This window comes from Neolamprologus brichardi, chromosome 5 (genome assembly GCF_056152115.1).
Source record: "Neolamprologus brichardi isolate AB-2024 chromosome 5, ASM5615211v1, whole genome shotgun sequence".
Classification (NCBI taxonomy): domain Eukaryota; kingdom Metazoa; phylum Chordata; class Actinopteri; order Cichliformes; family Cichlidae; genus Neolamprologus; species Neolamprologus brichardi.
In genome coordinates, this window is record NC_142108.1 from 16,807,485 (window position 1) to 16,819,714 (window position 12,230).

Consider the following 12,230-nt stretch of genomic DNA (forward strand, 5'->3'; position numbering starts at 1 on the left):
CAAAGTTTATGTATAAAGTAGCAACTGTTTAAGTGATTTTAGTTGAAAAATCACAAACGCAGACAGAAAGAAAGTCACCTTTATTTGATGGATATAAACAAGCTGGCCAACACTCAATAGTAATATTCTGATACAGCACATACAATAGCAAACTGGGGCACTGAGGACAGCCTCCTATAGTTTTTATAAAACAAAACATTACAGAGTATCCATGCTTTTTTTTTCTCCCCAAACTTACTCAATCTCACTTTTTTTTTTATTTAGGGACTTTCTCTTTATAAAGTTGTTGTTGTTTTTGTTTAGATTTTTTTAAATAGTTCTATCTTGTGCATTCACACAACAACATACACGCACTCATAAACAAATAAATTGCAGTTATGCACGCACACATCCCTCTTTTCTGAATGCATTTACACCAGCAACTCCAAGAACATGCTGCACTCTCACAGAACTGCACAGGCTGTCTACTAAGGGGACACAGTAAGTGAGACACACATCACTCTCAAACACAACATCACACCGTCACAATGCACGATGCAGATGCAATTAATGTATGAGGAATGATGCTTTATGGGAGATTAGCTCACGTTCACACGAATAATCATTCAGCATGCTGGACACACATTTAGTTTGCTCCTTGGTTTTTACTGTACACCTCAAAACATTTACCTATACAAATAGTACAGTCTCAAACTGGCATGTTCAGTGCACCGAAAAAATAGAAAAAATAAAGCTAACTTAAATACAAAAAAATGAATAATAAAAAAGTAAACATAATATTTGTTCCGTTAAACAAAAGCGTTTCTGGCATTGGTCACAGTGATTTGTTTAATCCAAAGTTTTCAGTGAAAAACAGTAAAACAATGCAGTAAAACAAAAACAACCTGTTTACAAGAATACAGTGAAAATGTATGGTAGGCTTTTTTTTCTTTTTCCTGAAGGCTTTTGAAAATTACCGGTGACTTTTCAAGTCTTTCTACACAGCTGTTTCTAGGCACCGATGAAGCCTTGCCTTCTCAAATCTGCCACACGCAATGTCAGATTACTCTTGCGTCTAAGCTCAGGAAACCAGTCCCAGCCTCTAAGCCTTGGTGTCTCCGAAACCTTTTTTGACACAACAGTAGAGAAATCGCTCTGCATAGAGAACAGGAGATTATCCTTACATCATCACTTTCAGTTGGCACATTATGTAAAAATCGACATGCATGGGCACAATTGAAATGTTGTCTACCATGTAAATCATATGTTACTATTTCATGGTAGGAGAACTCCCTACTTCAAGTATTCAGTAGATAAGGACCTGAAAATAGAGGATTCATACTTCATCCCCCTCATGGTGTAGTGAGAGGATTGTTGCTCCTCTGTCTGTTTGCATTGTCTTCCCTTTTGTTTTTTTGAAACATCCAAGTCAGGATTTATCTTAACATTTGTAAACACAAACAGCAAAGTTTCACACGGTCTGTTGGTTCTTGGTCAGTGGATCGGAGCCGTAATGGTGGGAAGCAGACACATAAAAGATGATGCACAGATCACCTTGGAGTGATGAGTGAATGGAAAGACATTTATATACAACAACCAACACTTGGCCATAAAAGGGAGACACACAGGCACCATGAGGGTTAGAGAGAGGAACTGGGGATTGTAACAGTCTACTTCATTTTTCCACTATACTGTAACAATTTGTGTGCGCGTGTGGGTTTTTTTTCTACTTGGTTAGCTGTCACAGTCACATACATCATCACTTCGGCTTACGAGACAACAACGACGACAAACACACGAAGGAAATGCATCCAGACAGAGTCACTCAAACCTCCGGTTGGGTGATAACTGTGATAGTCCTCTCACAAGTGCAAGCTTCTGACTGCTGAGTTCAGCAGACATAATCTCAATGCTACCTGTGCGAGCTGCAAAATTAAAAAAATAAATAAAGTCGCTGTTCAAAGTCGTCACCACAGGCAAAGTGGTCTTCAACTGAGATGTTTTTCACATTAAGAAAGGAATGTAATAATGTCACCTTTTCTAAACTTCTAGATAGATTTGGATACACTTCTTTGTTTCCCATAAGCTGTCCTAAAGCTCTTAATTTTTTTCTATTTGGGCTGTCCTGTATTTTCAGACAGGGAATGTTAACTTTGCTGCTGAGGGGGGTTTTCATATACAGTACAAATCAGAGGAAAATCACACCGCTCAACACTCTAAATAAGACATTTCTCAGACCTCCAGCCAGATAGAAAAATAACCATGAAGAAAAAAGAAACATATATATATTATATATATATATATATATTTATATAGTATCTTGTCAGTTTGAAATGATTTTCTGACCACATATAGACACACTCTATAGATTTCTCTCTATATGTATAATATATGCATATCTATCATATGTGTACAGTTTTTACGAGGCACAGGCCACCTTGTTGAGAAGGAGAAAACAAGTCACTATGTTTGGGGAGGTCACACAGACTACTGCTGGAAGAGTACAAGGGAGAGGGGAACAGGAGCATACTCTAGGTCAGACACTGGTGTGTCAGTGGCTCCAATAGACCTGCAGGATAAACATCTATTGGACACTGCCTTCTCTTTATAGACTAGAATGATGCTTATAGTAGCAGTATTTGCTGAGGGACCTAGCCTCTGTGTGTGGATCACAAACCCCTTTTGTCAAATCATATGTACAAAGAACTCCTTTACAGTTGTTTATGAAGCCCATTGTGGGATCAAGTCCCTTCACTGTAAAAGGACTAAAAGATGCTCTTTACCAGGTCTTCTCACACCGTTTAGTTTGAGCACCAGCAGAAGCACCATTAGTAAAAATTCCTGCAACACAGAGGAGGTGCATAGGTGCATAGTCTCAGAAATAATCTAAATAATCTGATCAATATATTCTGACCACTCCCTTGGCTGCTGTGATTGGACAATTAAATCATTTTGACTTGATTTAAGTAAGGATGGGAATGCATTCACTCTATGTTTACATCTGCATAGTTTATTTCTTTTTTTGACTACTTTTGATTAAAATGAGGTAAGATGAAGATAAAATCCAGTGCAGCCACAGCCTTAAGGCTAAAACTAGCCAGAGAACTGGAAGGCCCTGCTTGCGCAGCCACAGAGACCTCTTGATGTTGCAGGCAAGGCTCAAGCCTGTCATCAGTCAGATCAAAGCTCTTCGTTTTACCAACAAGAAATGACAAAAGAAACCCTAAAATCACTTAATCTGGATTGTGTGGAACATGCTAGTAAAGGGACACCACGTCACGTTTAGAAATGCTGAAGAAACGCATGGCAGGTAAAAAGGTTAGAAAAAGAAAAGAAGAAGTCACTGCGTGCCACGGAGGGAAAATATAGCTCAGCAACACAATCTGATGATTACAACACGCCGAAGGTCATGACAGCCAGGCAGAGGGGTCAGATGTCACCAGGTGAGTCAGGAGGGCAGTGAGGATTGAAAAACCATGACAAGAGTCAGGCGGCGGAGCCAACCAGAGCCAGAGGAGTCAGTCAGGCAGGTGAAACAGTCAGCGAGACAACCATGATCTTGAACCAGTCAAAGGAAGAAGGAGGAAGGAAGAAATACTGGGCTGACAGACGGTCATGAGATCTCTGCTGGGTGGATCAAGAGAGCGCCGTTGGCCTGAACTTGTGACAGACAGGTGAGTTGACCTCGGTGTAACCTCTGATACAGTGCTCCCGTGTTAATCACATGTCCAGCGCAACAATTAGACACACACCGAACATCTCTTTCTCCATATTGTTCTCTCTCCTTCCATTTCAGTTGTGACTATCTAATGTTGTGTGAAGTGGAGTGCGTCTTGTCCTGTTCACACCAAGAAGAGCTCCCACATCACCTTAAACAGAACATGAAGGAGACAGTGGAAGTTTCAGTTTGGAAATATTTTTTTTTAGTGTAATTAATATAATGTTCACTACAGCATGTCTATGCGTGTCCAGATGGGTGAAATACCTGCTCAGCTGTCAGTCTCTATGCATGACTTGCACACCTGAGTTCCCCCTCCTCTTCCTGGGAAAAAAAGGTCCCGTTGCTGGGTACTGATTGAGTGGAGGTAATAAATATTTAGTTGGGTAGTGTTACAACATCATGGCATGGCTGTGCTCCTCCAGTAGTGACTGAATCATCTGAATGTGAGAAAAAAACAAAACAAAGTCTAAATCTGACAAACATGCTGAGAGTTTTACAAAACACCAGACTCCGCTGGCAAAGAAGTGAAATTAAGAAAGTCTTAAATATTTCTCACCCCTCAAAACAACATTAGAGCTTTGGTTGTCACAGCAAGGATTATGCCCAAATGCCCTCCTCGTCATCCTGTCGTTGGCAGCGTTATGCATGAGGAGAAGTAAGCAGCAGAAGCTGTTATGTTGCTTTTATTCAAAGTAGCATTGAGAACTGGAGGGACTGAAACTGTGTCTTATTTATTAAGACCAACATCTGGTGACTGGAGCGATGTCAGCGGGTAATTCTTTGTTCGCTTACTGTCACAACTATTTCTCTACAACAGAATTTTAACATTGCATCTATTGTCCAACTATTGTGCTACTGTGTATTTGACAGTCTGTCAAAGCAAACTTCTAACCATCTAACTGAGGTTATCACAGATATCTGTGTCACATGCAAGTACAGTATGTAGCTTGTGGCATTTGTTGGTCACAGTTATTAGATTAACTGAGTTTTAGGCCATTTTTACTTTTCCATATCAAAAAGACTTCAGTGCTGACCTTTGAAACATGTTGTAAATAGCATTTAATAACAGAGATAACATGTGTGATCTTACCTGGTCTGGGGAAGGGCGATGACCAGCATGCGGGGGTCCTCGGGCTGGTCCCCCGCGATGGTGGGGCGACGGGTGACGTGGATGTTGGGCATGGTGAGGGTGTTGGGGATGCTGAGAGTGCTGGGGGTGCTGGGGGTGCTGAGGGTGTGGATGTTGGGGGTGTGGCCCCTGTTGTGGAGGTCCGTGTGGGTGCTGAGGGTGAGGGTGCTGTGGAGGCAGATGCCCATGTGGGTGCTGCTGAGGATGTTGGGGGTGCTGTTGGTGAGGGTGCTGGGGCTGTGGAGGGCGTGGGTGCTGTTGGTGCTGGGGAGGTGGCTGAGGGTGCTGAGGATGTTGCTGGTGAGGAGGGTGAGGGTACTGCATCTGTGGCTGCTGTGGGTGTGGGTGTTGCTGGGATGCCTGTGGGTGCTGTGGGTGTTGCAGGTGCTGTGGGTGCTGTGGGTGTTGCGGATGTTGCGGGTGCGGGGCGTGTGGATATGGAGTCTGTTGAGGGTGGGGAGCGTGGGGATACTGGGCCTGGGGCTGAGGTGGAGCATGTGGGGGCTGAGACTGGGGGTGGTGAGGAGCATGTGGATGATATTGCTCGTCTTCATAGTTGTCGGCTATCAGCTTCATTCTGCTTTGTGTCTGTAGGAGGAGGGCAGAGGTCAGTGCATGACGCTCTGCAATTGGCAGAAGTGAGGAGACTGCACACTTACAACACATGGCGGCAACTTGTCAGTAACAAAGAAACTGTCGCTGTCCTAATTCATAACATAAAAATCAGGTTGTATTAAATAAGGCTTAAAACTACTGATTAAGATGAGCGACAAGTCTCACCTCCTACTGGCAGTTAGAAAGAATGTATAACTCTTAGACACATAATGGCTTCCTCCATTCTTTATATACCGTCTGTGGTTAAACTACAGTACGATTCCAGGTGACCATCCACTGTTCAAGGATCAGTTTATGTGCTTCCAAGGTTACATAAGACAAAAACTAGAGACAGAAAAGTGGCCAGATTGCCTCTTCCAGAATTTTACGTGTATAAATCATACTAGAGCTGTACACTTAAAAATTCGGAATATTTGAGACTGCTGTAAAACTGAAGTCCTGGAGGCACAGACTTCTTATTCAACTCTGATGTTTACGGCCACAAATTATTTGCAAATTGAGATGATAATGAAAGCATATCACTTCATTTTAGTACTAGTCTGAAATTAACAAAGACTTAAGAAATAAAAGCAGAAAAATGACTCTGCACTTGCAAAGTGGTCATGCAGTGATAACCTTGTAGAAAACTGTTTAGCTGACTTGTATAGCTGCATTTTTTATTTTGGCAACAAGCATTGGCAGAGAGAAATTTCCTTGGAAGTATGCTGCAGTACTAACATGTTGTTTGAGCTGGTGCATCAGTTTGTCCCGCTCCCTCTTGAGGGCTAGCACCTCCTCCTGGGTCTTCTTTTTATTCGAGGCAGACAGTTCCAGCAGTGCAATATTAGCATCTTTCTCACTAATTGCTGCCAGCAGAGCTTGTTGTCTGAAAGAAAAACAAACACTACAGTAGTATCTCCAGAAAGATTTAGCTATCAGATAGAAGGCCTCACATTTGACTCTAGAATACTTTGATATACAGAGCTACTCATGATCGACTCAGTGATTACAAGGTGCCCAGACCCTGCGACTGAAAAACAAGCCAAAATCATCACCCCACCAAACTCTGTGCTAATTATTATTAGCAAGCATCGCCACATTGATCTCATTTGTCCAGGACAGTTTTTTCTTAAGATGCAGTTTTACGATGTGTGATGCCGTGTTCTTTTTTCGAGAGAAGAAGCTTTCTTCTGGCTCTCTCATACAAGCCATACTGTCATGAACTTCAACATTTAACAAGCTAACCAAGGCCTGTAGAGTCTGAGATTTGGGTTTTTTTCTGCAATTTCTCTGGACATTATCTGGCCTCAGGGTGAATGTGCAGCACATATTGACTTTTGGGTAGATTTAAGGAGCTTGGAAAGAAAAATGATTGGACTATTTTAAGTTTCTTGAAGAGGTTTCACTTCAGAGAAGCTTCTTCAGTTCTAAGACCAAATGGTGGAGAGCCCCAGGTATTAACTAGTGGGAGTTGTACCTTTGAAAAAAACTGGGACTCTCCACCATTTGATCTTAGAACTGAAGCTACCTGGATGAGAAGTGAAACCTATTCAAGAAACTTAGATTACAGTGACCTGGATGACTGAGAACCTACACAGACATTTTGGGTAGATTGGCTACTGTTTTGAATATCAGTGTGACCACCGTGGTGGATTTCAGATTACTTTTTGTTCTGATAATGAAATCAAATTTAAATTTAGCAGTGCTATGTCGGCTGTATTCTCATAAAGACGGTGGGGAAGGAAAAATGAGCTGGATTACATTTTGAGAAAAGAAATTAATCCAAGGCTTCATTACAAGAACATTTTTTTAAAAAGGAGGTTGAAAATGTAAGCCGCCAATCTGATTCTTGCTAACAGCAAATATCAGAAAACACTAACTTCATTTCAAGGATCTCCTCCAGCTGTTTCCTGCGTTCTTGTCTCATGTTGGTGAGGTGAGTGTCCCTCTCCTGTAAAGACTGCTGTGTGGAGGAGAGACGCTGCTTGGTGGCATCCAGCTCTTGCCTCGTCCTTTCTAGCGTGTTCATTAGCTCCTCCAACTGACGTTTGGAAAAACAAGGACACATATCTCATTAGGTAATTACTAAACTGTGTATCATCAGGGGTAAATATTTTTTCTATTAGGGTACATCACCTTCAAGTGGTGACCACCATCTATGGAGCTGTCCTTACGAGGGTCCTGTCCCAAGCCTTTCTTGTCACCTTGCAGCCCCAATTTGATGTTCGAACCCTTTTTAACTTGATCTTTACCCCCTTGTCTGCAAAACCACAAAATTTGTGCATTTCCATTAAAAAAAATAATCTTGAAGTCAGTAGAGTTATATGAAAAATATGTAGACTTATGAAATGGCTGCATTTTATACCCAAAACCACAACAAAAATGTGAAACACACAACAAGCAAAGCCAGTACAGCAATGGGCGATCATGTCAAGTGCATTTTGAATGTATTCAGTTTCAAAATAGTACCGCTCATGAGATCACCAGGACAACAACAAAACATGAGCATCACAGATGTAGCGATAGCTTCATGTTAATTGCATTGCTGAGATAAATCACAGGTTTAAGCACCAGTGTTAGGATGGAGTTAGGAAGAAATAGGGATATAATGGGAGCAGGGGCATTACTTACCTGGGAGCTAGACTGCAGATGGGGAAAGGAAAAGGCAGAAGACAAGGGGTTGATGGAACGAGTGAAGTAGACATTGGAAGCAGGAAATAAGAGAACACACAGGAAAGTAAAAAAAACAAACAAAAAACAAAACAGACAAATTAGAACCAGAACATAAAGAAACAATCACAAGAAAAAAGTACAGTGAACCCAGAGGAGATCACGCTGTGTTCATTGCTCATCAAACAACATGGGAAATTACAAACACGCCTGTGGCAGTCACTGCTCTGCAGCCTGACACAGCTAATGCAGGATGCACCTTCTCTGAAAACAAGGGCCCATGTGCATCTTCTGCCAAGCCTGGAAGTGGCAGACATGCATTTAGTCAGGCAAAAGTTAGCCGGGCAAAAATAAGAGGAGAGGACAGGTTTGAGAGTCGAGCAAAAGGAGAGGAAGCCAACGGTGGTTTGATCAAGTGGGCAAGAAGGGAGCTAGTGGGAGAATCAGTTATGGATGCAGGGTTGTTCAGACAGAAAAGACCCGACTGAACTGACACACTTCAGGACTGAGGGCTCAGTCCAGACCCTACCTACTACAGCACCCCACACTGAGCGCGTGTAGACGTGGAGCACAGCAGCTCTATTCATGCAGGCCACTAGGGCTGATCTTTTCCTTTAGTATCTGGTAGAGCAAGCTAGGCAGGGCACGTGGGGGCAGGTTGGGATGGAAAGCAGGAAGAAGGGGGCACTGGAAAATAGGGTCTGTTAGGTGGTGTTAATGGGATATGAGGGTGCAAGGGTGGCTGGGTCACAGAGGCTGACTTGCGGTGAGGCGAGCAGATGGGTGGCTGGAATGAGAAGGGGAAGCGTGCTCGTGGCAACAGCAAACATTAGCTGAGGGCAGACACTTATACAATAAGCTACTACAAACAACCAACGCCACAAAAAGACACAAAAGGGTGTGTATTTGTGTGTCTTAAAGTGTGTTAGCAGGAAGCTATTTCCACAAGAACACAAGGAAGTATAGCAAGTTCAAATAAAATGTAAAAAAAGTAAAGAAGTCAAAACAAGTGGGTAAATCACACCAAGTTCTATAGATAAAGGTGCTGATGCGTGCATTATTTGCAGTATTATTAGTATTAAAACATTTACAGTATATACAATACGTTTTTAGTTAGGGTTACAAATTACAAAATATTTGCTTTTAAAACTGCAATTTTTATATTGACAGTTTGCTGCAACACCGGTGTGACTGAATTTACTGTGTGACTTTACCAAGCATCACCACGGAAACACGCCAAAACAGGAAAAAATGAGTGTAGCATGTGGTGCAAATAAATGCCAAGCAATATATGCCTATCTGGACATATATTAACAACATTATGACCTGATGATTTGCATTTATATGAAGTACAACCCTTGATCTTTAAGGTTTGAACTTCATATTTGTTTAAATTTCACATGGCTCTTTAATTTGCTGTGATTGCTCATACAGCAAAATATTTGTGGACTTTTTTCCCACTTTACATCATCAGTGCACAGATAAATGAGTTTTAATGATGACCGCTGCCCCAAAAATAAACATGCAACACAAACTCCTTCTCCCTTACACGTGTATACATGCACACACACACACACACACACACACACACACACACACACACACACACACACACACACACACGCAGTCACATGCATAGAAAAGCTCCTTAAATGATCAAAAAGCAGTCACGGACACAGATGCAGACTAGAAAGCAAAAACATTCTAAAGAAATAAAAGCAAAATGAATCCAGGGATCTTTGTATCATGTACGCGAGTAAAATAATGGCACCACAGAGTAAAAGCAGACTGTGTAACTCTGATACAAAGATTTTTGAATCCTTCAAACAGCAGGCAGACCCAGGCACACAGGTGAAACCAGATGCAGTTGTGGCAGTCGCGGCCGGAGACTTTAACCACGCAGCCAAGCCTTAAGTGCCAGGGCAGAGCACTCACTTTCCCAGGAAATCCCACACCATGCCCCCTATCTGCTGGGGAGCAGTGGACACAGAAGGGAGCGGGTCAGGGGGAGCTCTGCCACCGGGACGAGGGGTGGGGCGGGGGGCGGGGGGAGGGGGGCTGGTGTCAAAACAGAGAAAGATTTGCAAGGGAGATGAAGAAAAGATTTTGAAAAATCAGAATCAGATTTCAGAACAGAAGAGAAGTAGGTTGAAAGTTGATCCATGGCCAGGGGTAAAGAGAGGGGCAGGTGAGTATGGTACAGAAGAGAGAGAGGGAAATGGGACGGAGAAAAGTGGGTAAAGATGGCAAAAAAAAGGACAAGAAGACGCAATTAATCAAACACCACTAACAAAGTATCACGACATTAATCCTATAATGATCTGAGAAGGGAGTATATAGGTATCTTTAACACTAAGCAGTGGCAGGGGAGAAGGGTTGTGTGGTCCTCATGCAGATCAACCAATCCCTATGTTAGTCTCATCCGTTTGAATCCTGTCCAGGTAAACGACGATGATCTCCTTCATTAGACAAACCAAAGTGCAAATAAACTTGCAGTACTGCTCCCAGGAGAGAACCAGAGAGGCCACCTGCTTTATTTCTGCACTCCATTAACTGGACTCAGATGACCTCTTCCGAAAGAGAAGTGACTTAGTGGAGCGTTGTTGCTATTTATAAACAAAACCTAAACGTGTAAATCAAAACTGTGTGCACAGAGCGCATTATCCAATACCATCGAGTGCAGTGCAGTATGAGAACATCACAACTGAACATAACATGGAAACACTATGAAAATGTGCACAGAGCCACATGGACATTTGCCCAGCATACGCCGAACACAGAGAACTGTAAAGCTGACAAACAGATCCATCCAGATCAAGAATAGACTGCTCAGAGCTACTCAGCACAAACAGTGGCACACTGTATTGCTTATGGTAATACCATTAGAGAGTTGGGTAACCTAAATTACAAAATAACCCAATTTATCTGAAGATAAATGGGGTTTTGTTTGCGATATAGAGAGTAGCAGATTTAAAACCATCTTTTTATGCCTGGTTACTTGTTATGATGTGAAACAAGCCACAGAAAAATAAAAATTTTTTGTATCATACACAACGTTTTGAGCATTTTAGCCTTGGCCATTTTTTTCTTTCTTTCTTTTTTAGTGACGTAAAGGGGGACTCTCACTTTTCAAGTATAATTTTACTTCCAGCAGACCTGACTGACTTGTTCTCTATTTGGGACGCTAATTTACAAAATCTATCTCATGTTGTATCTTATACGAGCTAAAACTAATAAAACAGACAATAAACTCATAAAGAAAATGTCATTTTTATGAGGCCCTTTTCTCATGCAATCCTTTACAATTGGATTTCTTTTTGAATTGGCCAACAGAAAGAATGGTGATTTAAGAAACACCTTTATTAGTGTCCTAAACCTGCTACATCCATCTTTTATATATATAGTCTATGATCATACATGAAATAAACACACCGTGTGTATGTATTGAAAAGTTTGTTTTTCCTTTTCTTTACTTGTTTTCTCCCAGTTTTTGTGTTTTTATATTCCCTATATTTATATTGTATATAAATATATTGACGGTTTTGCTCCAAAGCTAAGTGGAGAGCTAAAAAATAAACAAAGAATGGATGTATCAGGCATTTTCAGGCAAACATGTTAAATTACCTAAGAGGTTTGCTAAAATTGCAGGCAGGTATGCTAATTTTATCTTCATAGATATAACAATGGTCATAGAAAACAGAGTGTAAGTTAAAAGGGAAGGATTAAAGCAGTACAGGCTAATATGCAGTCAGAATTAGTTACCTTTCCAACTCAGCAATTTTCTTGTCCTTATCATTCTTTTCGGTTTCCACCTCTCGCAGGATGTCCAGCAGTCTCTCCACCTCTGTCTGAGCCTTATTGGCTTCATCCTTGTAGTAGCTCACCTCCTTTTCCAGCAGTTTCACCCGGTCCACATACTCTGGGTTCCCTCTGGAGCCCGACTGCTGCTCCACTTCATGGGCTTTCTGCATCAACATGCCAAGAAAAGACAAATACAAACATGTACACGCCCAAAAACACACAGTTAACAAAAATAACAACCCAGTATCAACAAAAGTGTGAAGCGCAGAACGTTTTACTGTCAATGAAAGAGAGATACATAGAGTACACTGTAGTCCATCAGTGACTTATATTATC

The 12,230-nt window shown here is 41.7% G+C and overlaps 1 protein-coding gene across 6 annotated transcripts in view; it reads right to left on the bottom strand.

The window, feature by feature from the left end:
* Positions 1–79: 79 nt before the first annotated feature.
* Positions 80–12,230, bottom strand: part of erc2 (ELKS/RAB6-interacting/CAST family member 2) — a 53,975-nt gene continuing 41,824 nt past the window's right edge. For 4 of the 6 annotated variants that reach the window (XM_035904532.2, XM_035904530.2, XM_035904531.2 and 1 more), the window contains 9 exons: positions 11,856–12,058; positions 8,055–8,066; positions 7,560–7,683; positions 7,304–7,464; positions 6,162–6,309; positions 4,791–5,417; positions 4,257–4,324; positions 3,965–4,137; positions 80–3,848 (listed from right to left, as the gene is read on the bottom strand). In XM_035904532.2, coding sequence (XP_035760425.2) covers positions 4,298–4,324; positions 4,791–5,417; positions 6,162–6,309; positions 7,304–7,464; positions 7,560–7,683; positions 8,055–8,066; positions 11,856–12,058 — 1,302 coding nt within the window. In that variant the 3' untranslated portion in view covers positions 80–3,848; positions 3,965–4,137; positions 4,257–4,297. Of the gene's footprint in view, positions 3,849–3,964; positions 4,138–4,256; positions 4,325–4,790; positions 5,418–6,161; positions 6,310–7,303; positions 7,465–7,559; positions 7,684–8,054; positions 8,067–10,028; positions 10,152–11,855; positions 12,059–12,230 lie in introns of all 6 variants that reach the window. The other 2 variants (XM_087840792.1, XM_035904529.2) reach the window with 2 other exon arrangements.